Source organism: Amphiura filiformis, chromosome 5 (assembly GCF_039555335.1).
Source record: "Amphiura filiformis chromosome 5, Afil_fr2py, whole genome shotgun sequence".
Taxonomy (NCBI): domain Eukaryota; kingdom Metazoa; phylum Echinodermata; class Ophiuroidea; order Amphilepidida; family Amphiuridae; genus Amphiura; species Amphiura filiformis.
The window spans coordinates 62,825,732-62,852,185 of NC_092632.1; the positions used below are offsets into that span (position 1 = coordinate 62,825,732).

Sequence of the window (26,454 nt, forward strand, 5' to 3'; positions counted from 1 at the left end):
TCGATGTCAACTAAAAAGGGTATATAGAATGATGGGAACTCTCTGAATTAAAATAAGTGTCTCATTTTTTAGGGTGGGAAGTATTTTCTTATTACACAGGGCTGTCAATTTTCAGTGTGAGACACACATTCTGGCACTTTCTCTCACAGTTTCACGTCAAAGTAGTAACATCTCACGCCAAGGTAGTAAATCTCATGCCAATGTAGGAAAATCTCACAAAATCTCATATTGTCAAAATAAATTGTTGTCCCCCTCCTTAAGATTCTCGAGCACCCTGGCTTAAATAATCATGGGTCAAAAATGAACCATTATATAGGCAAATAAGAATTCTGTCCCAATACTCCACTGTTCAATAGTATCTCACACCAAGAAATTCCAAAAAGTTGACAGCCCTGTATTACAGTCAATAGAAATGAAAGTAGATAGCCTTAATAGTACCTCAACAACATGTTACAAAGCAATGCAAGACACTCAAATAGCTTAAGAAATATTAACAAAATGAAGAATAAGTTTAGCTCAGCTGCTGATGAATCAATAGACAACAGGAATTCAATGTCATGTCTGTGGGGCAACTTAATAGTACACTCTAATCTCAAGCCATGCCAATGCATCAAAATGTAGTATAATAATCTATGTATTACTGTATGTGTCTTGTAGCCGCGCTGTAATTTACTGGAAATAGGGAGGGTTCAGGTTTGTGACCAAAAAGTATCAGGATTGTACAAAAATAAGAAATGGTGAGGAAATCTTGAAAATGTGAGAAGGCAGATAAATGTATATATGAAAGCATAGGACCTTACAGTAACTCTATTTCTTAATGGATTGAAGTTGAACAAAAAAGTCTCTCCTGTGAAATTGTGTTGTCTGGATGTCTCTTTGAATGTGTGGATGAATCAATGTATGAATTGTCAATGTTAGGGCATACTGGTATTAGGTTAATTGAAGCATATAACGACCAAGCTTGTGCCAATGAGATTCACTCCAAAGATACTGCAACTGATGCCTATTCTTGTCCCAAGGTCTTCTCCTGGGTCTGTTATGGAGGTGGGTGCCAGAAGATAATTCAGTGGTCCATTTTCACGCCAAATCTGAACCATCAATAGGTATGCTGAAGACATTGATGCTACTCTTTGTTGCTCTGGGGCCAGGAGAAGTGACAGTGCCTGGATTTATGGCAGAGAAATGCCACATTTATTATTCAGATTACAAAAATTGCAAAACATTGTTTTACGGGCGTATGGACTTTTCAAGTAGGGTCGGTCGGTCAGGATTTTATTTTGTTGTTTAAAAAAAAAAATTCTGGAGGTTAAAAAATACCCAAAAATGCTTGAAAATTAGGCAAACAATTGATAATTTGCAAATATATTTTGAAAATGTTCTGAATTTTTTTCACAAATTTTGGCTTAAAATCGGCTGATTTTACATGATTTTAGCAAAAAGTTACAAAAATTCTCACAAAATTTTTAATATGGGTTGGTCGAGTCTATAAACAGGTATTTTCTTGGCCTTATTTAGCAGTTTACAGGTTCTTTAAATTTGATATTTCCTATCAATACAAACATAGCTAATAACATTTTAAAAAACATTGCTCTCAATGACAAATGCATGATGCCCAGAATTGATGCTGACATACAATGATGGATGGGAATTATCAATATTTTGGCCATTTCTGGTTATGTTTGTTGACACAGATGGGCAGCATTACAGACAAGGCTAAAAAATGTTTTGGTTGAGAAAAAAAGGGAAAGCGATCTTCAAGTTATAGGTGATAAATTGGCTTTTGCATTTGGTTAGATCTGGACACCCTTTAATGAGTGGTATCTTCAGAATAAAGACAGGAAAAACTATGATTGTTATTTTTCCTTATAGATTTCAGTATCAAAAATAAGTACAACAAAAAACAATTTGCGATGTTCATGTTGCGATTGTTGTCCAAACGATAGTGAGTAACATGATGTTAGGACAATTTCACAAGGTGCATGATGGGCATGATCACAATGAAGGGTGTGTCAAAACTAATCAAGGATCTTTTTGAGTTTTAACCAGGATTTGTGAGAACCACACCTCAAAATAATGTTTCCAAAAGAGAATATTGACTGCTCAGTGCCAGAAGTGGGTAAATGCAATAGCTGCCCTGTGAACATTTGACAATTCAATATATTATACTCATCTACACATGGCAGCTATTGCACTTACCCACTTCTGGCACTGAGCAGTTGATATGAAGCGCCACAAATACTGATTTTTAAGAAAGATATATCACACTCTACCATACTTTTAAAGTTATAGCAAAGGAAACATTTTGGAGTATTAATATACTCTCAAAATGGCTAAATTGTAAGTCAGATAAGAACACTTTAATTGGAGATCTTTGTCAACAAGATAAGTAATCTAAATGAAAAAATAAAGTTTGTGATTTTCCCTACGTTTGAAATGAGCACTTCTACTTTGTGATACTTTTGCCTTCCTTGTGTGGGTGTATCTGAGAAAACCTTTTAATGCTTTTAATAATAGAACAGAATTGAAGGTCAAATAACATCAATTTCAGTTACCTTTGATGTAGAGAAGATATCTTACCCTTCCCAGAATCCTTTGCAACATGATGCATCAACTCATTACATCATGACACTCACAGGTTTCCATTGTTTTCATGTTGTGAATAGACTGGTTAATATCAATCACAAGGTATGGTTCCTCCCAGTGGAGGCTGAGTTTTAGGGCAGATACCATTTTTTCTATGGGGGTTAGGGACCGTTCACAAACACTTGTAAGGGGGGGGCCTGATGCAAAAGGGGGCCCTGCAAATTTTTCACCCTCCTAAGGGGGGGGGCCTGAAAAAAATGACCACGATTTTTCCTGGGAAAATGGAGCTTATGCTTTTCTATGGGGTTGACCGATAATTTTCATGTTGAAAAGGGGGCCCTGAAATTTTCGAGGTCTGTAAAGGGGGCCCCGAAAAATGTTTGCGATGAAATTTTTTTGCATCAGGCCCCCCTTACAAGTGTTTGTGAACGGTCCCTTATGCAACCACACCGCATCACCTCTTTTAAAAAGTGCCCTCTTGTCACACCATGGTTGTTTGATGTAATGTAAAACTGTGTCATTTTAAAGAAAAGTTGAACAATGATGGCGCTATTTATCTTAAATTTCGTTTGCATCTTTACAGGGGATTGACACTTGTGTAATGATATTAAAACATCAGAAAAAATACTGACAAATGGCAAGGGCATTTTCAAAAAAATATCATGAAATGTAAGGATTAAGGGTCATATTGTTTGGCTAATTTAAGTTTAAAATATATGTAAATAGCGCCCTCAATGTGCACACAAATAATACAGTTTATAGAATAAAAATTGCCACAAAAAAGCAGAAAAAGATGATTAAGTTGAAAAAGAAACAAAAATCTATGTTTAAAAAAGTTGTAAATATATGTACATGTTAGTGTGATACTTGTTGGTATTGTCTAGGTCTAGAATTTTATTTTTGTTTTGAAAATTTAATAAATGATCACATCAAACAACCGTGGATCATAGTATTTTTGTTTTTGTTTTTGACTAGCAATTGTTAAATTTTGTCGGGTTCAAAATTTCGTATGTTCAAGAAATAAACATATTTTTCAAGTTCTTGATGTGCTCTGTTCATTGAGGTACTTTTTGTCACTATCGACCCATGTTGCACTAGATAGCAAGTCCATACAGAAAATCGAAATGGAAGAAATGTATTGTGGGAAGTGTAGCATATCTTCTCTGCCTTTGTGAAATTCTGTGCCAAAAATAGTAAAAACATAGTCGTATTTGTAAATAAATGACAAGAATACAAGACACATAATGTACGAGATTACATGATATATGTGAAAGGCATGCGTAAATAGTTAAAAAGGCGACTGGCATCCATCATGTCAACAACAGATAAGTACATAGCCTGCAAAGATGAAAATAATTAATAAAATTAATTATAGCTGGTCTTGCATCATTTTGTAATCAGAAATAAGAAGAGAGTTTGCAAATAACAGTAAGGTGGATTGTTGAGGTACATCAATAATGTATTCATCATGTTAACATGATGTCTCTCGTGCGTAAATTGGATGGCTGACAATAATTACTAGTATTCAATTACTCCAAAGTACAGGTGAATGATGTGTCTGTAATATAGCCGGATGTGGATAATTAGCTTTTCTGCAGCTTCTGTTTGTTTGTTTGTTTGTTTTTGCTTGCTTGTTTAGCTTGTCTGGGGGGATTTTAGGACATGTTAAAATCAACTTCAAACATGTTTATTCAGGATGTTCCTAGTCCTTCATGTGCATCAAGCGAAATAAAATAATCTGCCTTAGATTTGTTGGATTCCTTGGATTGGATGTCAAGAGACAGCATTTATTTGAAGCCATAAAGTGTCTTTGCTCCTAGCCTGATGGTAGCAAGGAAATAAAGAAGATCCATTTCTCATAAGTTTAATATTCAAACACATTTTCAGGATGTTCAGCTCCCACCAAACACAGATGAATGGGTACAGTTTCTTATTGATTTTAATATAAATGTTGAAAGCAGTGTATGGCATTTTGCTAACAATTTTGCTAATATGGTGAGGTAGCAAAGTCGTGAACAACATTTCAGAACCTTTTCTCTTTTCTTCAGTGAATGGCTCTTTTCAGAGCCACCAAAAACTTTTACTTTACAGTAATCAATAAGTGAGGTTCACTGTTGTTCACAAGGGGCAGTCTTCAGTGAACAGCTCTTTTCAGAGCCATCAGTAGGCAAGGGGAGGCCTACAATGTCTCATTCTTATGCACTTTGTCCTAAAGAAGACAAAAACTTGACAGTTCCAAACTTGATCGATGGCGAACCCGCTAAGAAACTTAATCATTGTTATGAACTCCTGTCGTAAAAGCCTATCCCACAATTTCAGAACCTTTTGTATACAAAATAATGTTGGTATTTTGTTTCCCATATTCAATGCAGACATGTGAGTCTCTTAGGGCAGTCTTGAGCCTGTGTATTCGCTGTTGTAGTGTACGTTAGAATATGACAGTTGCTAGGTCAACTGGATCACGCTTTCTTTGTTACGAACCACTGATCGAAATGATCACAACACAAAGCCTATGGCATATCAAAATTGGGAAAAGGATGTATAAGTTCAGGCTTGGAGCAATAACTAATGGTTACTAATGTGCACTATGGCAGCGAATAACATACTTTTTGATAATAAGGATGTAGATTTCAGTGACTTTGTCTTCATACACTGATAGACCTCCTATTCATTTTTGTACTCTTTACTGCAGGTGGCTTGGTGATGTGATCGAACTAGGTAGACTTCAAGACCCATTCCAACTGGTGTTCCAGGCAACCCGAGGATATGGTGAAGAATCAGACATAGCCTTGGATGACATAAGACTACTGGATTGCTCACCAGGTAAAATAAAACAAAATAAGACTACCGTATATCCTCGAATATTCGCCTCCGAGGGTGTTGCATTTTACAAAAGGGGCATTTATTAATATTAGAGGTCATTTTTAGAACGATAAGTCCGGTTAAAATCATTAGGTAAGCTTAAAACTCATGCTGACACTATGAACTTAGGAACAATGACTTCCTGTTCACTTCTGGGTTTACAATTAGACTTTCGCCAACTACTGATGTCATTAGGCACCAGAAACAAATATGTTCGATCTTTGGATCGACCGTCGATGCTGCTTGTTATTAATGAACTAATTAATCAGAATTAACGCCAAATTTAAATTGGCCAATATCCCTTCAGGCACAAATTGCTATTTTATCACAATTAACAATAGTAAATTAATTGATTTCATAAATAATAAGGATCGACCAAGCATCGATGGTCGATCGAAACATCGAACTAATTTGTTCCTATTGCCTTACCGATCGCGCATGCATGTGTGCACCTTGGTAAGCTTACTACACATGACATGATAGCATAGAAATATCACCATTTTTGAAACATCTTGGTTGAAAAAATGGTCGAGGTGTTTAATTGAAGGGGAGCAACTATATTTGAGGATATACGGTATATTTCAGTGAAAATATTTTGATTAACTCTAATGTCAATATTTGATAAAATAACAAATTACATGAACTGGAAAACTAAAAGAAAAGCATTGTTGGACTTAGCCCTCTTCATGACTCTGCCAGGTTTTTTTTCTGTCTTGTCCATGTAGGTCCCATATAGCCAGTAAGGTCATCACACCACCTCCTCGTCTGTCTTCCTCTTGATCTTTTCCCTGTTCTTGGTTGCCATTCTGTAAGTCATTTTATCCATCTGTTATCTTCCCTTCATGCAAGGTGACATGTCCGTCATTTCGCTTATTTTCCGTCTTGCTTTGGAATCATGAACAAAAACTTTCAAATGGATGTTGTTTTCTGAGAAGTCCTGAATATTAAGACATACATCTATTATAACTCTCACATAGGTATACATGTTTTGACAATGGTTATGTAGTGGTGGCCTTGAATGACATGATAAGCTCAATCCATTAAGTATTATCATTATGGACCACAAGAGCCTCATCCCAATGCTATAGTTCAATAACCTCAATTAAACAATCAGAGAGCAAAATTTGACCTCAAGTTGCGGAGTATGAGTTTGTGTACCCAAATTTTCTAAGGTCATTCAACGAATGTGCAACTGTATTGGGGTGAAAGAAATGTGCCCTGATAGATGAGCATGTTGTGGATCCTAGTGTATTGGTTGCAACAGGTGTCATGAAACATGGACCAATTTGCCGAATGGCTTCTTTTGATTCAATGTTGCATATATATGACATTATAATGCTAAGTAAAAGAGTCCAAGAGCAGAAATATTTGGTGTCAAACCACATTTGTATAAATTTATTTATGTAGCAAAATTAAACACAATTTTCGGTCATAGACCTTTGTCAAGTGATGACCTTTTGCGTGCCGGAAAACAAAGGAAGAGGAGAGCACAGAAATTGATGGTGTATTTTCAAATGATACAGATGAATTAAAAAACCAATTACAGACTTGCTTATGATTAAATCACACAGTTTAAGAACTGTTATTGTCAATTAGTTGCACAAACTGAAGCGCAAGAGCATTGGGCTATTCCAGTTAAAACCCATACACCCCTATGGAAGATATGACCTTAATCTCCAACAGGGGGGGGGGGTGTAGATTTTTATGGAGTCACCCATTCAGGTAACCCCATTTGGAATTCACACTCCCTGTGTGTAAGATTAAGGTCATGTCTTCCATAGGGGGTATATGGATTTCAACTGGAATAACCAATTGCAAAAAAGCCTGGGTAGAGCAGTAAAACTCACAGTGAGTAAACCTACTGCTATTGTATAATATTTAAATGGAATATCTTTCCTTATTATTCTTCATATACATGATGATGACTTTAAAACAGTAAAACTTTAATTCTTGCTGCCAGTGGGTCATCAACAAAATCTTACCCAAATAGCCTTTGAGCTAGCGTTTTATGTTACAGGCAAACACAAGAATGCAAAGTTCAAATCAAGAGAGATGTGAATTCTCTAATCAACACTTCCAATACATTGTCCCATCCACAGAACAAGTTACGAAGTATTTGTTATTTAATTTGTTCATTCTTTACTGATAATTTCCTTAGAGATTATCATTTTCTGGGCATTTCAGAACAGACACTCGGTTACTGGCTGCAAATGAACAAGAATCGATTTGTGTTGAAACACTATATGTTTGCATATTGGCACAGTGACCAAAGGTTTTAGTTCATACTGTAATTCGTTTTCATGCCTCCGAGATGCAAATGATTTTATACTCAAAGACAGAAATAAAATATTTTGTGTCTGGTGGTTCTGTCAATCAAACTCCCACAGCCCAGATGATTGGTTAGCATAGCGTAACTAGGAAAAGCGCCCCCTAGTAATGCTATGCTAACTAATCACAAGTCGTGGGAGTATGATTGACTGGGAGTGTGGCCGAGCGGTTAAAGCATTGGACTTTGAATCCAAGGGTCGAGGGTTCGAAATCTGAGTAGGTCCACTTGAGCTCAGCTGGCTCTTCGTGTCCTTGAGCAAGACACTTCACTCTACTTGCTTAGTGCTTCGGAGGGCACTTTAAGCCGTGGATCCCGTGTACATGTATTTCTGACATTAATGCAATGTGCACGTTAAAGAACATCACAGGCTATTTGTAAAGAGCAGGGAATCATCCTGGTACTGTTGACTGTACTTCAAAAATACATCATCTACTCTAGGTTCCAGAGTAAAAATAAGTACCGCTTGTCTGTACGCAGTGCGATAATACTCATACATATGAGGTAGGCACTAATAAGGAAGAAGAAGAAGAAGACTGCTGACATCGGATGCAAACTAGTCCTTTTATTTCTGCTTTTGAGTATAGTATGTGTATCACTAATCTCACAACACAAATAAGGGATTGTGACTACTCGAACCTGTCTGGGGGTGGTTTAACTTTGACCTTAGACCTTGCCTCGAACCAATCAAAGAGGGGATTTAATTACCAAGAATGAATGCTTATACAGTACACTCTAAAGATTAACTCCTCACAAATAAATAGAATCTATTCAAATTTGACAATGACTATTCGGAGGGAGACATAACAGATTTCTCTTCAAAATTAACAGCTTTCTCTTCTAAATGAATCGGACTTTCTCATCAACTTGAATAGTTTGTCTTGTCAAAGGGGGACATAACAGAATCTTGTCAAAATGAAATGGGTAATCTTGTCAAATAAAGAGTGGGACACCTTATCAATTTGAATAGTTACTTGTTAAAATAAAACAGAAACTATTCATTTTGATAAGATTGTTGGTTCAAAGTGATGATATACCTAATCAAATTGAAGAGTATATCTCATCAAAATGATAGTTATGGGATCAAAAATAAATGAATAGGGATTCTATTCAAAATGAATTATGAAATTAGAGTGTATTGTATAATGGGAAATTGGCTGCATGTTGCTACAAAAGGTTGGTGACCCTTGTTGCCACACATATACATGCACACCCCAACTCGCTAAATAGATGGTGTAGTTTCAAATGAAATTACTGGTGAATTGAAAAACTAATTACATGTTTAAATTAAATCACACAATTTAAGGCTTGTTTGTGTCAATTGTTTGCACCAAACTGAAGCGGGAGAAAGTGATAAAGCCCTGTGAAGCAGAGCAGTAAAGCATCTGCTTTATGGGAGTTGAAATTTTCAAATTGGGTGGTATGCAAATCCTATTCGAACAAACAATTTACATGAATGCAACTACTCTATTTGTACATCGCATGATTTTAGCACTGTTGTAATTATAAATTGGTTGCTAGCGGTAAGGCCTTAGTTGGTTATTCAATATTTTTACAGGGAAAATGGAGAAATTATAAATTGGTTGCTAGGAGAAAGTCCCTAGTTGGTTATTCGATATTTTTACAGGGAAAATGGAGATAAAATTGAAATTGCATTATGCTTTCAAGTTTAAAAGAAGAGACTATGAGGTTAATGACTTTGCATCAGTTATTTGTGGATAATGTGAAAAATCTAAGAATTTTACTCAGACCTTGGAACATCATTTGAGACTGCACCCCACAGGATGGAAATCTTCCAATTTTTCACAATACCCTCAAAACACCTAACGTGCAGTAACCTCTATTAAATTGGTAGAATATATCATGTTGCAGTGAAGGGAAAATAAATGTGGGCTTGCTATACCTTACAACTTTACGTCAAACAGTGGCAGTGTCTGGAGGGAATTCCCCAGTCAGAACTCTTGTTGCCCCCCCCCCCCAAGTAAAAGCGCAAAATTACAAAATTTCCACTATTTGCTGCAATTTTGTGAAAAATTTGTTGATTTTGCCCCTTGAAATTCACTTAGCCTCCCCATGCCCCCCCAAAAAATTCCTGGTGCCACCACTGACGTCAATCTACCCTGCTGATTACCAAAACATGCGCAATACTTATGCTACCATTGTCATTGTTGTAGTAGATTAGCTATTCCAGTTAAAATTCATAACCCCCCTATTGAAAACATGCCATTAATCTCCCACACAGGGAGTGTGAATTTCAAATTGAGTCATGCACCCATGCAGGTAACCCCATTTGAAATTCACACTCCCTGTGTGGAAGATTAAAATCATGTCTTCCACAGGGGGTGTATGGATTTCAAATGGAATAGCCCAATTTTAATTGTTTAAAAATTGTTTCTTTGGAAAGCTATGAAACCAAAGAGTAATGTTTTACAAATTTTACCATCCTAATCTTGTGGATATGGAGAGTTCCAGGACCTATAGAGCCACTTACTAGGATCGTTCATGGTTGATTAAAAAAAAATTGGAAAAAACCCAAAAAAATTTTGTACCCAATTGGGCAATGTTATAATTTGTGTTCACTGCATAATCTATTAAAGATTTGAAACTCATTGGTTTTGCATACATTTCTCATCTCTAATAGATATGTGAAGTGAACAAAATTATAACTTGCTCATTTTATCATACTAGCTCATACTAGCACTAGCTCAGTTCGCAGACTCCCCTGGTGTGCATTGATATCCTAGTTAATAAACACAAAGTGCGTAAACCTGTAACAGAACCGCCGCAAATGTTGCATGATAAAAACTATACTTTGTCTTCATTATAGTAATCATAAAGTTTAATAAACATGTTGAAGCTATCATACACAACGTCATGCTTGTCTAAACACAGTGATTTCCATGGACTGCCAAGATAACTCTTAAACCTTCTTTTTGCCGTCAGCATTTCGAAAGAAAACCAACTCCCCAGGTATGCAATGACATGGTAGTTAATTAACGCAAAGTGCGTAAAGCTGTAACAGATTCGGTGTTGTGTAATTGTTAAGCATCTGGTAGGACGTTTAACCTGAATCGGTTAGGGAGGAACGAAAACAACTGTCTGATTTGAAGAGAGACCTTTAGAATGAATTGATAACATGGAGATTGGATGTTGAATGTCATATGCTGCCATGTTAATGTGCAGGTACAAACATGTTTTAACTACCATTGCTGCGTTTAGTAATTTTGCTATTTAGCTCAGTTAATTGTTCCCAAAGTAGCTCAGCATAATCATCTAAAAAACAGCGCAGTGATTTATAGTGCGTTATGTACAGGTACAACACCTAGACGTTGATCCCCAAGCCTCGGCACACTTTACAGGTTGTTGCTGACCACTACAGCCCCATATAATTCAATAAACCATTAAATAACAACACAGGGACTTACAGCTAAGAAGTACACACCCTAGGCATTCCACAATTGGCCATCACAGCCAGGATCAGCTCCCCAAGTGTTGTACAGGGTACAACAAGACAATTTACACCGCCAGGGTCCGAACCACCAACCTCTCGCACCATATTCAAACGCCTTATAGATTGAGCTAACTTGACTGTGCAAGAGTCGCAGAGTCGTGGAAGTTAGTAGACCATGTCAGAGCTCTTGATCAGAGCCCTCACAGTTACCCAGAAAATCCAGGCGAACCAGCGCTAGCCTCAGTAACCAGAAAGCTGCAAGTAATTACGGCTTGCCAAATGCAAGCCTCCAGTAGCTCCAGTTGCTTAGAAAGTCCCAAGACATCTAAAAACCCCAATCACCAACATGCCAGCGAATCGATCTTTTGTGGTCCTTCATCAGACGATAGCGTTAGAGCAGACATGTCATGGCTTTTAAAGTCATATTTTCTTATTTTTTTATTAGATGGAAAAATGGGACCAGATCTGATCTAATCAGGCTAAAGTCGACAGAAATGAACTGAGATATAAGCAAAAAGTGAGGAGAAAAAACAATAAGAAACATAAGAAAATGGACATACAAAAGGTTCAGAACTTTACAACTCAATTTTCAAAATTTCCGACTTTGGCCTGTGGATCAGATTGTGTCACAATTATAGGTCAGTTTTGGAGCAAAGCTACCATGACTGCAGTTTTAAACATTTGACTGCATATATTTTAAGAGGTCTTGGGTTCAAATCTGTTGGCAAAGTTACAGTACTCTTATTTTAAATTTAGGGCTGATGCAGTGGATGACAACATGGACAAGGAGTTCATAGCCAGTTCTAATCAGAAAATACATGACTCTGCCCTGGGCATCATGGATTCATGGCTGAACAGTGTCTGGATTGAACACTGAATAAAATGACCAAAATATGATCAAATTATAACAAGGCAGCTATTTTTGTTGATCATTTGCAGCACTCACACAATGTCATCACCTTTCTTGGTACAGAAGAAAGATGAGACACAGTCTGGTGGTGTCATTGAATTAGAGAATAAGCGATAGGAATTTTTATTTTGCCTATCCTCTACCGTGTGATAGAGCGACAGGCAGGTCCAATATTTTGAGTAGTGGGTGACGGCGCAGCCGGTATCCACTACGATAAAGATCTTGGACCTGCCTGTTGCCTCGCTGCACAGGTAGAGGATAGGCAAAATACAAATTCCTATCGTTATTCTCATTCTTAATCAGTTAAATATTATTTTAATAACTGTAAACAATTTTTTAAAGCAAAAACTAAGTTACCGTCATAAAAACTCCCTCATTATAAAATGAACGAAACTTGTTTACAACTTCACGTATTCTGTTGCGGCGTACTGCTAGCGCGTCGCGTATTCCGCACTAGTCTCGCATTACAGCGCAATACATACGCGCACACCTCTACAAGCGTGTAAGGCATTATCAAGGCGCATGATGACGTGGGGTCGTCTACGGCCTGATAAACGGCACCAAATCTTGCGATTGTCCAATCAAAAATGTGTCTACGAACTAGACCACTCCCACTGACTAAGAATGTAGGTTAAATGTAGGGAGTTTCCTGAAAAGTTAACTTGTGCCCTGATCACAATCTAGCTTTGTTTGCTGGTTATCAAGATTTATACATACATAGGAGGGTCGTTCAATAAGTTCTACCTCTGCTCTTATAACTTTGATTCTATAAACGGTAGCTTCCTCAAACCAGGGATGGTAGGAGGGTCGTTCAATAAGTTCTACCTCCGCTTTTATAACTTTGGTTCTATAAACGGTACCTTCCTCAAACCAGGGATGTGAGAGTAGATGAGCAACTTCCTTCTACTCTCACATCCCTGCTCAAACTTGGCATGATTATACGAGGGTCAATCAAAAAGTTCTACCTCCACTCTTATAACTTTGGTTGTGTAAGAATTGTACTTCGCCTACAACAATTGGAAAATGATATTAAAACATTTTCTTACAAGCTAGATAAAACTCTAGGTTACAATAATGGAAAATATAAAAGAGCTATTATGCAGAAGCTGAGATATGACTGAGATCAAACTTTTTGAATGACCCTCAAACAACTAGGCTTTTATTAGGGCAATTTCATAAAGACCACAGCAGAAATATCGGTTATGAGGATCTGCAGATGCAAATGTATTACCTCTGCAAGGATAAAATATTTTGTGATATTCTTTGAAGTTGAATTTTGTTCGATAAGAACTTTCTTGGCGGCTTTGCAAACATGATCTAGTAATTGACTCCTAAAGGGCATTTCGTGATCCACAGCCTTAGGGACCGTTCACAAACACTTGTAAGGGGGCCTGATGCAAAAAATTTCATTACAAAAAATTTCAGGCCCCCCCACCCTTTACAGACCTCAAACATTTCAGGGCCCACCCTTTTTGACATGAAAATTATGGGTCAACCCCATAGAAAAGCATATAAACTTAATTTTTCCAGGAAAAGTGGTCTTTTTTTTCAGGCCCCCCCCCCCCCTTAGGAGGGTCAAACATTTTCAGGGCTCCCTTTTTGCATCAGCCCCCCCTAACAAGTGTTTGTGAACGGTCCCTTATCCCTCCACTTTTCACAACAACAAAAAAAGTTGAGATTTTTATACCACTGGAAACCTCTGGCTATATAATCTTTAGTACCAAAAATTTCTTGCAGATTAATTCGTTTAGCAAAAAATATTGTCAAATCTGTATTTCATTCTGGTATACCAGAACGAAATTACAACAGAGTGGCCTATTATATGTAGCAGTGTAATAAACATAATCATGCATAACACATAAACACACAATCAGAATCAACTGACATTTTGGAAATATGTATTTTTCGTGGATATCTACTGGAAAATTTCATAAAATGAAGATGCTAGGATCATGAAATACTCCTTTAAAATGGCAATAGCAATGTCACCATAAACATGATAAATGATTTATCGTGCAGAGTGCTTAGTTTGAGTATTAATCAATTAGCCTGTATTGTGTGATTATACTAGAGTCGTGTTCACATTGTCGGATGTACGCCCGGCGGAACTTGGTCGGCGCAAGTTGCTAGGAGTAGCCCTAGTGGTATGTGCTGCCAGGAGTAGGTGCAGTGTGAACGATGGTCAGCGTAAGTTCCGCCAGGCGTACGTCCGACAATTTACTCCTGACAAAAGTCAGGAGTAGCGAGCTGGGTGTAACTTCCGCCAGGCGTAAGTTGCAATGTAGACGCGAATTACGCCTGGCACCCGGAGTAAGTTTGACCTTTTGTTGGTCGGAACTAAGAAATTACATATCGCGTGGTTGATAAAGGTCACAGAAACACCGGAAGTGGTAGCCAATGTTTATGCCGACCAGAAGTGAATACTTGGTGGAACTAGTCGGTGTAGTGCTAAGAGTAGGCTAGGTGTGGACACGCGGTAGGAGTAGGGAAAATATTTGTGGAATTTTGATCAATGTTAGTGTAAGTTTACGCCGGGTGTAACTCAAAATGTGAACACGACTTTTGTTGAATATATTGGGGTGAAAAATAGATGTTGGCCAATCCAAGATTTGAAAGTAGAAGGTCCTTCTCCCGTTGACTAATCAACACACAACATGTTTTACAGCAGGACTTAAGTTATTCACCTTTTGTGATAATGGACCCGATCTCTCAGTGAATCCTTTTATCTCCACTAGATGGCATCACCTATACGAACCACACCTACTTAGAAAGAGTAGGCTAGGTGTGGACACGCGGTAGGAGTAGGGAAAATATTTGTGGAATTTTGATCAATGTTAGTGTAAGTTTACGCCGGGTGTAACTCAAAATGTGAACACGACTTTTGTTGAATATATTGGGGTGAAAAATAGATGTTGGCCAATCCAAGATTTGAAAGTAGAAGGTCCTTCTCCCGTTGACTAATCAACACGCAACATGCTTTAGAGCAGGACTTAAGTTATTCACCTTTTGTGATAATGGACCCAATGGGCTATTTCATTTAAAATCCACACTACTCCTGTGGAAGATTTTGGAAATATCTTCCACAGAGGGAGTATGAATTGCAAATTGAATGGGCACATTAGCAGCTCCATTTGAAACTCACCCTCCCTCAGGGGAATATTCAAGTTGAATCTTTTTCAGATGGTGTATGAAATTCAAATGGAGCTGCCTAATGTGCTCATTCTATTTGAAATTCATACTCCCCTTGTGGAAAATATTTCCAAAATTTTCCACAGGGGTAGTGTGGGTTTTAAATGGAATAGCCTGATCTCTCAGTGAATCATGTTTTCTCCACCAGATCGAATCACTAATTATGAACCACACCTACTTGGAAATGATTATAATGTGAGCGTGACTTTAAAAGCTTATGAAGAGCACTCATGAACATAATTATACCACTTAGGGAAGAACAAATTAATAGAACACTATGTAATTTTCATGGAATTCAGAAGGATATTCCATTGGTGCATGGCCGATGACTTGGGTTCACCAACAGGTTACATATTGATAGAAATAAAGGTTGTGGAAATAGAAGCAATCAGGTGTATTGATCTATTCCAGTTAATATTCATACACCCTCTATGGAAGACTTGACTTTAATTTTCCAGTGAATTTCTGATGGGATTACCTGAATTTGGTAACTCCATTTGAAATTCTGATTAAGTCATTTTCGATCAGCATAAATTTTTTCAAAGAAACCAGTTATTCTCCATCATCAGTAGAGTAGTGCTGTAGATTGACTTGAGGAAGAACAGATGATTGTGTTTTCAACTGATTGAGTGTCCCAGGTTAAAGAAGAAATGAAAAAACAAAAACTTATTGATGACTATCACAATCCTAATGTAATCTCTTTGGAAGTTAGCAACATCTTTTATTGTCCTATTGGATGGTGTAATGTTTTCCCTGTAATCTGTGGGCTAATGTATAGAATATGTTGTGAATACAAATATCAAATTGCACTCTAGTCTGCACTATAGGTTAACACAGCTTAGAAGGGTAGATATTAAATGCACAGAGCAAAGTCAAGAGGTTGGGCAGCAAGGCAAATCCAGGTTTACACTATTTTTACTGTACACATGGTACAGGTGACACATAAAACTTTTAGACCATATCACATTAATATACCAAGAACTTCCATAAGATGACAGTCATTATAATCCAACGCTGTTCTTTGTCATCACGGTTGAATTCAGATCATATGGAAGTTCTCATTGAAATATGGTTTCCAAAATTTTATTTCATTTGATCTTTTTTAAAATCATAATTATATAATGAAAGTCCCATATTGAGGTGATTAATATTTGGAATGAACTAGATGAACTTACCAGGAAATTAATGAACCATTTGTTGGTGACATTTTGAGGTTTACTTATTACTTTTTGATTCGTGGAAGGGTTCTGCCACATCCTCATGATTGGAGTCGAGATATTACACGATGGATGTCAGGTGTTATAGAAAGAGTATATGATACAAAGCAGAGTCGATAATGAAAAGAACATTTGCGACCAGCTCCAACAATACCTGGAACAAGTCGCCAGACATGTTTTTGAGTTATAGACATTTAAAGATGACATTCTCATGAAAATGTTAAATTTTGGAATTCTTAATTTCATGGAATTTGACTGTGGGACTAACTGCGTGTTTCTACTGAGGGCCAAATTCCGTGCCATGCCGTGCCGTGCCGGGTCATACCGGGTAACAAGCCCAGTAGAAGCGATCTGGGTAATCGGTTGCCGTGTCATGCGGGTCATGTGCTCGCCTTTTCGTGATCCACCTCTTGAGGTGGATCATGCCGAATCAAAGCGTGTAATCCGCGCAGTAGAAATGAGCCGTGTGATCGGTTGCGGTCGAGGTCATGCGTGTTGCAAAAATAACGCGATTTATATTCTACTTGTATAGTCTAGCCTAGGCCTATAATGTAGTAGGTTCTTTCTTTCTGATATTATATACACTGGCATGATGTGTGACTCGCATGAACTTGATGAAGTAAAATGGATATGACTTTACTTAGTCTAAAAAAAAAATTTAAAAAAAGAAAAAGCGCGGTGATTTATAGTGCGCTACGCTTTGAGGCACAACGCCTAGACGTTGATCCACAAGCCTCAGCACACTTTACAGGTTGTGCGCTGACCACTACGGCCCCACATCATTCCATACACCATTTAACAACTATTCAGGGACTTTGCTGCTTCAAGGCGCACACCCTAGACATTCCACAAATAGCCATCGCAACCAGGATCAGCTCCCGAGTTTAAATGCGGGTTACAACAAGACAAGACAATTAGCAGTAAGTTCCTTGCCCAAGGGAATTTCAAGCTAACTCAATTTTCTAGGCCTACTTCTTTGTAGTTAATGAGTTGGTTATATTTTGGCTGAAAATTAATTATCATAATAGCCAATTACTAGATTGTCAAATCAAATCTGTTTTCCGTACTTCCGGTTTACAGGGAAAATGCCGTGCATCGTGCGAGACACGGCTTTCTGGTCTCAGTAGAAACAAGCTGGGTAGCGGTGGCGGATTATGATCGGTATTTTGTGCCCGGAAAATAGCGGGTCAAAAAGCCGTGCGCTCAGTATAAACACGCTATAAGTGAACTTTCAAACTTATTAAAAAGAGGTTTATTTAATCAACCATTAAACTATGATAATCCCTATTCAATCCTATGTAAGGCATGAAACTCAGTCCATTACTCAGAATAGCAATTTGGCAAATATATAAAGGTATCATGTACAAAATTATAAATATCTTGAAAAATATTGATGCTATTTATTTAAATTTGGTATCATTTTAAAGCTTATTGTCTAGTGCATTTATTTTGATTCAAATCATGAAATGTCACAAATGTGACTGTTCCTGGTTTTGTCAGAGAAGGTTACATTTGTGTCCCACCCATAGACTAATCAACTACAGACGATTTACCAACTGTTAAAGTTCTAGCTTTATCTGTTAATGAAGGCAAATCATTCCATGAAATGCGACAGTGCAATTGCCATGCCCCCAGGTCCCCGCACTCTTGTGCATCCGCAGGCACTCATGCTCGTCGGCTAAATTTGAAAAAAAAAAAAACATTTTGCATCTAATTTCGCAAAGTTTTCAGGATAAAAACACTTCTATTTTTAACGATTTCGCAAATTTTTTGCACTTCAATAATGCCCCCTTTTTTCACTATAAAAAATAAACAACATTTCTAATATCCTCCTTTCTGATGAAAACGTGTATAGGGTATGATGCACGGCACTCATTTATGCGTCATACATGATGTGATGTGTAATGTGCGCCAAATGAAACTAATTTCGCAAACTTTTCGACGAGCATGAGTGCCCATGGATACAGGGAGTGCGTGGACCAGGCGATGCCCATACTGCATACCTTTTGTGACATACTGCATACTTTTTGCAACTTACGCTACAAAGGCACTAGATGACATGCAAAGCTCGAAAGCGTAAAGACAAATGCAGGCAGCGCACACCTGATTTGTTAGACATGCTTGATAGAATGGTCCACCCTTGTGATATGAATATGGGAGAATTCCCATTGCCTCCCCCTCCAAATTTTAAAAATCTTCCGGAGCCTCTGCTTAACATATTGTCAATTACGTGTGTTTATTTATATTTGCTTTAGAAAATCTATTTGAATTTAAACCTAAATTTGGAAAAATACTACTTAAAAACATCATATATTGCATAGCTATTTAAAACAAAATTAACAGTCTGTTTTGTTTTGGTTAAAGCACTAATCAGTCTTTATATATTATTGTTTTTTCCTGTAACTTCAATGTCAAATGACCGTCATAGTGTAATTTACCTTGGCATTGACGTCAGTGCAATATAATATTCTTTTTTTCTATTTTTTCAATAAATTTTGGTTATTTTTTTCATGAAATAAAAGACTACACCGTCTACAGCTTTATAATATCACATCTGTTGTATAGAGGCAAATTTACCTGGAACTAGGGCACAAACAGATGTTTTTTGTTTTGTTTTTAAACATTTTTTCACTATTAATTGCATCATGAGTTTTATTTGGTTATTTTATCTGTTTGATATTTCACAATTTATTGGTTCACTGATCATAACATTATCAATATGCCAATAATTCAAGGTAAACTTTGAAATACAATTTCCTGTTAATTAAATAAACCTGTGAAAAAACCCAAAAAAACAACAACCAAAAATCAAAAACAAAACAACAACAACAACAAAAACATTTAAAAGTCAACACATATCAGTGGGTGTGTAAAAATTGTTTAAAATGCAATTACCACATTGACATCACATCCTAAAAGCATTTTTTATGATTTTTTCCCAATACCTCATTACATCATTCCATATGATGATGAGATAAAAGATATATATCTCCCCATTCCAAGTAAAAGGGAAGTATGTGCATATTTACCACATAGCAGATATACCAGTGGCATATATTTCTTTATGACATGGGGGATGAGGTTAAAATTTTTTATTAAGTATATTAGTGAATCCAGCACCTTTTGGCAACCAAATAAGTTTATGGTACAAATGCCATATTAAATTATTATAGCTAAACTGGTGAAATATGGTACAAAAGTGGAATAAATTTGCACGAAGCGCACAAAAATGGGCACTTTTTAAGTTAAAATGGCCAAATATTAGGTTGATTTGGTCAGAAACCCATATACAGGCACCAATAAAGCAGATAGTATATCCTGTTATCGACTGCTCAATGCCAGAAGTGGGTAAGTACAGTAGCACTTACCCACTTCTGGCACTAAACAATCGTTATGTGGATGGCAGGGACAGAGATGTGATGATGTGACTAATAACATCACACCATTCACTAGGAACCACAACATGCTCATCTATCAGGGCACAGTTCTTTAACCCCAATACATTTGTAGTATTGTACATTCATTGAATGACCTTTGAAAATTTGAGTACAAAAACTCATACTCTGCAACTTGAGGTCAAATTTTGTACTATAATTGTTGAATTCTCGCTATTAGCAATAAGGGCGCGCGCCAGCGGTTTGCGATGTAATCGTGATGTATCATGGGAAAAGGTCGACATCAAGTCCAGCATAATCTGAATATTACCATGCTATTACATAGGAACATGTGACAATATTTTGTTAGTTTGTCAAAATGAAGGTGTTACACGCGAATCGATACTCAATAATACTTAATAATGTGATTTGAAATGTGCACAATTAATTTTTTCTCTATCGATTTGCGTGTAATACCGTTATATTGACAAACTAAAAAATATTGTCACGTGTTCCTATGTAATAGCATGGTAATATTCGTATTGCGCGGACTTGGATGTCGACCTTGTCCCATGATACATTATGATCACGATTTTCCCATGATACATCACGATTACATCGCAAACCGCTGGCGGCGCCCTTATTGCGAATAGCGAGAATTGAGGTTTATAGAACTATGCTATTGGGATGGGGCCATTGTGATCCATAGTGATTTTATGTGGGTTGTTAGATTGAGTTAGCTTGGGTTCATCATCTTTATGGATTGATTCATCAAGTGAATTTATGTGATTTTTTATGTGGATAGAAATTCCTCTTAAATGCCAATTTTAATGATTTGCTCATTCGGAAAATGGTAAAAATCATCACCATTCTAGTTTTTATGCACCTTTTTTAGCATAGATGTGCTAATATACCGTAAAGGTTTGCCTAATGGTGCTTCTTTGCCTTACAGTAAATTTCAAGTACAAAATAGAGAGCTCTCTTTGAAAATCCCAACAAGAATTAAGGGTCAGTAGCTGATAGAACTTTGACGAAAAAGCACTCTTAGTTTGTGCCTAAAATTTCAGTTATGTCAAGAGAGCCCATATGCGCTAATACTATAGGCAAATCTTTACGGTTGCATTTGCTGATGAAGTCTTATGATGAAACATCTCAACTTCTATACAGTGATTCATGTGTGAATAACTGCTGTTACAGAGTTGATTGATCAGTAAGTGTTTTAACTCTTTCCACGCTGGTGTCGACTGCAGACGACAAGTTTTAAAAAAAAAATCAAAATTAAAAAAAATTCAGAATTGTAAATTGTCATGACCATATTTGGAATCAGCATGAAAAATGCATTAAAATGAGTACAAACAAGCCTAGTATTGGTTCAGTGATTCTTAAGATAACTCTTGATATTTTGACAAAACATCTCAAAACTTGGACTTTTTATGTTGAGGCCTTTGGCTAGCACGCATAGCATTAAGGGATATTTTCATATGAGTGGTGTTTTTCAGGAATTCCATTTCAAAGGCTCTTAAACATGTTAAAAAAGGATTTCATTTTCATATTTTACACTGGATTTGATATTTAAAAATGAAAAATAAAAATAATAAAACTCTTAGTTTTCCAATTGGATTGAAGAGTTGACTTCATCTAGTGAGAGAATGATCCCTGTTCTAAAGTAGATGTATAATGTAGTCCTTAATGATCAATAAGCAATAATATTTTTTGAAATAATTTCAGAAACCAGCCTAGGAATGAGCAGGTTCAGCAAATGATACATATTTCCAACAGGTTTCTTGATATTTACCACGCACAAATGCTGCGAAAATAGAACTTTTCGTAATTTTGGGTTTTTACTGGGAGGGGAACAGGGGGGCCAAGCGGTCTGACCGGGGGCATTTTCCCCCTGTGGCGCTGCCACTGGTCAACCTGCAAAAGCCAAGGATATCAAAATGGAGAATGACCGGTCTTTTTATACCAAATCAACATCATACTTTCAAGTTTTGTATTTTTAAAAAAAGAAAAAAAAGTTTCCAACCCTACTCAACCTGACATACATATAATATGCACAGTTCAGTTATTAATGTCACACATGGTTTTTTTAAGTTAGAGCATGACTTGAATGCTCTACTAATTATTTTCGGCACTTAAATGGAAGAGGAATCATAGCATCTGTTTAAGCCATTGATGCAATTATTATCATGTATGACAGTGTCAGTGTTTTGTGATGGTGGTATATGAACTAGGTTATCCACTGCCAGTGTACTATAGGATAGAGACAAATAGATGTACCAGAACATGACTGTAAGCCATGAGGCATTAGCGTTGATGGTAAATTGCAATTTGCAAACAATCTCTCAACTCTTTATTCCTGCCCTCCCCTCTGAGGTTAAATAAGGTTCGCTATCACTAGTTTTAAATAAGGTTCGCTATCTCTTATTTTAAATAAAATTAGAGATAGCGAACCTTACTTGAAATTAGAGATAGCAGATATTGAATGTTAGGAGTAAAGAACCATATTAAAGCGTTCACATTGCGACATACACCTGGCGGAGATTACACCTATAACTACGACCATAGTTCACACTGCCACTACGGGCAGCGCCTATATACTGCTACTCATAGCAACTTGCACCAGTTCCGTCAGGGGGTATGTCCGACATGTGAACACAGCTATATGGAAGTGGCATCATGTACTGAAACTGAAAGGACTGTCTGAAGTAGTGTCATCTAATCATGATGTTGTCATTATTCTCTGCACATAATATTTTGACTATGTCCCATGCTTGACTGGATCCGGGTTCGTCTAATATTTCCTCATAATTAAAATAATACCATCTGGTCGAATGGAAAGAGTAATGTTTACAGCCTAATGAGGTCTAATGTGTGAGTATAGGTAGGCAGGCAGGTAGGCATGAAGACTGATTGATTAGCAAAGTGTTATAACCTGACCCAATTTCAAACATAGTGGTATCATAGAATATTTGATTGCTTTAACATGAACACATTGTTTTTCTTAATATAAATATGTATCATAAAATGTATCGTCTAATATTTCCTCATAATTAAAATAATACCATCTGGTCGAATGGGAAGAGTAATGTTCATAGCCTAATGAGGTCTAATGTGTGAGTATAGGTAGGCAGGCAGGTAGGCATGAAGACTGATTGATTAGCAAAGTGTTATAACCTGACCCAATTTCAAACATAGTGGTATTATAGAACATTTGATCGCTTTAACATGAACAAATTGTTTTTCTTGATATAAATATGTATCATAAAAAAGAGTGGAAAAGTTAACTATCATGACACTTGATCTGATTTTGCAGAATTATGATTGACTTTAAATCTTTTTGACTAAAGCAAAATTTAATATTATGTTATTCTGATTATCAAATATTCAGATGGTGTTCATCTTTCATCTGCAAAAGTACTGTATTTCGTCAAATAGTCGCCCCCTCAAATAAATGCCCCCACCACTGCACTTTTTTCAACCAAGATGTTTCAAAAATGCCGATATTTCCATGCTATCTTGTGTAGTAAGCTTACCAAGTTGCTCACATGTTCGATAATAGCGTCACTTTTTGGCGAAAATCTCGATTGGAAACCCGGAAGTGAAGCAGAAGTCAGTGTTTCTAGTTCATAGTTCGTCATTTTAATGATTTTAACGGGAATTATCGTTCTAAAATTGACCTTGAATAAACGCCCCCCCCCTTGGGAAAATATAACGCCCCCGGGGTGTTTATTTGACGAAATACGGTATGTCTGTATTTGACCTGATTATGTACTCAAGACTCCTTATAGTTTGAAACTGTCCACCCACTTCCACATGATGCAAATACACACACAAACCCACCCCCACATGTAATCGCCTCCAAATGTGGACGGTGTCGAGGACTTTGCAAACGTGGTAGTCAAAATCTGTACTCAATCGTCATACCGAGGATGTTTTCTGCCATTTTGCTTGTGTAATTTTATGTGTATGTAATTTAACCTAGCAACTGCGGATTTATAACAATAAAGGTTGTATTTCGCAAATACATTATACATGCATTTGTGGTCGTTTGCAGACCTCCAGAAACCGAGGACAGTCCCCCATTGCAGAGTGGTCCGCGGTTTGAATGTGAAGTGTTAGTGTGTGTCCTCGTTTGCTGGCAAACACCTACGCACCCACCCCTACACAAACACCCCACCCACCCCTACATGTGCTTACCAGCAAATGGGGACTCTGGATCTGCAAATGGAGACGTGTTTGTGATTTGCTGTGCATAATTTCTTCGGATTTTATCTTACCAACCAGGATTGGTTTTTTTTTACCAACAGGATACATTTTCAAATGCATTATTGGGCTGTTTGCGGTCAGTTGCATATCTCAGCCAAATGGGAATGGTCCCCAGTTACAGTAACATCCACGGTTGGAATTTAAGTCACCCCACCCACACACACACCCCACAATTCATTTAGGGTATAAACGCTGCCAACCAAGGACTTGGTGATATCTGAGATCCATGAGAACAAAGTTTTCAACTTTGTGTCACCAAAAGTGGACCGTTTTGTACCAAAAGTGTACCATTTCTTTGCTCTTATTTTCTCATCATGTTTTTCTACTACCTGTATATCTTTTCAGAACTTCCTCCCCTTCAATGTGGACCAACCCAGTTTCAGTGCACCAACCAACTTTGCATCAGTTCTGACCTTGTCTGTGATCTCAGAGAGGATTGTCTCCTTGGCAACGATGAAGATGCTACTATGTGTGGTAGGTTATGAAGTGACCATCGACCATCACTTAAAAAGATTTTACTTTATATAAACTGTAGTGAGTGTGTTATCGTTACCCTACCGGCTAGTCTTAAATCAAGATAAAATCTGCTTTGAAAGGTGAACTTTGGAATTGTGTACAGAACATGGCCTGGGAAGAACAGAAAATGGGCTGTTCCGGATGAAATCCATACACCCCCTATGGGAGACATGACCTTAATCTCCCACAAATGGAGCGTGAACTTCAAATGGGCCTACCCATTGATGATTCCATTTAAAATCTACACCCCGTGTGATAGACTAAGGTCATGTCTTCCATAGGGGGTGTATTATTGATTTCAACCAGTGGGATTTGCGTAATTTCAGGGGGAGAAAATCAACACATTTTGCTGGGTCTTTTCCTCAAAAGTGGGGGGGGCAAAAAAATATTTGGGGCCCCTTACCCCCCCTAGCACCGCCACTGATTATTGTTATTGACATTTTCTTTTTACTTGCAGGTGTTATACCAACAGGTGGAGCATGTTCATTTGAGGATGGTTGGTGTGAATGGTTTGATGTGGTTGGTGAGGACCACTTCAATTGGACCAGACATAATGGAGCCACACCAACATCCAATACTGGGCCATCTGTGGACCATACACTTGGCACACCTGAAGGTGAGACAATTCATAGAGGGCATTTGGTGATCCACAGCCTCATCCCCCCACATTTCTCAAAAAAAGTTGATACCACTGGAATCCTCTGGCTATATATAATGTGTATGTTTATTGGATTTGTCACACAAAAATCTAAACAATAATGTGTATGTACCAAAATTTCTTGCAGATTAGTTAATCTGTTTAACAAAAATATTGTCAATGTGAATTATGTTCTGGTACCCCATAACGAAATTACAACAGTGGACATAATCATGCAACTTGCAAACGCAAAATCAGAATCAACTGAAATGTTTGGAATAAGCTTTTTTCGTGGATATCTGCTGAAAAATGTCATACATGTATAAAGAAGATGCTAGGATCACGAAATACTCCTTCAATACATATTTGAGGATGGTTGGTGTGGTTTGATGTGGTTGGTGAGGACTACTGTAATTGGAAAATATATCACAGGGCCATGATACCATGATACTCTTGGCACTGCTGAAGGTAGGAAGACCAGGCTATGAGTGGGTCAAATGAACTTGAAGGTTTTTGGAACAGGACACACTCATTTCTAATACTGGGTCATGGAAATGTTCAAACTAACAAAATGAGTCAATCATATTTATAAACTTTGACTTTCCTACCTTTCGAAATTACACATTGTAATATTATCACTGTATTCTGCCAAAGTGCTATCAAAATTAAGCAAGATATATTTATGAGGGCTCTACAGTATTGCTTGGCCAATTGAGTAAAAATGCATTAGGCTACATATTTTAATTGTGTCTCAAATTCATTATGTATGACTCAATGTTTTTGATTACATCACAAATGAAGATTTAAAACATGTTGGTCTGTTTGTAGGAGAAAATAGACAGATTTTTAAAAAATGTAGAAAGTCCACAAAACCATTTTACAACTCGTCTTTGACAGTTAAAAACTAGAGCGGTTACCGCACCATAGCTGAACCATGGGGATTTGGCAGTATATTGTGATATATATATATCTTTATAACCCCTTAATGCCCTTAAATGAATATTAAAATATTTTAAACATGTTTAGAATGTCATAAAGATCATTGTATTTAAATATCAGCTCAATTGGAGCATTTTTGAAAACTTGACCTTTTACCCCTTTATGTCCCCTTAATGATCTT

The 26,454-nt window shown here is 37.1% G+C and overlaps 1 protein-coding gene across 1 annotated transcript in view; it reads left to right on the top strand.

The window, feature by feature from the left end:
- LOC140152322 (leukocyte tyrosine kinase receptor-like) overlaps positions 1–26,454 on the top strand; it is an 85,334-nt gene that overhangs the window by 25,759 nt on the left and 33,121 nt on the right. The window contains 3 exon segments of the mRNA XM_072174625.1: positions 5,276–5,406; positions 24,527–24,655; positions 25,155–25,313. Coding sequence (XP_072030726.1) covers positions 5,276–5,406; positions 24,527–24,655; positions 25,155–25,313 — 419 coding nt within the window.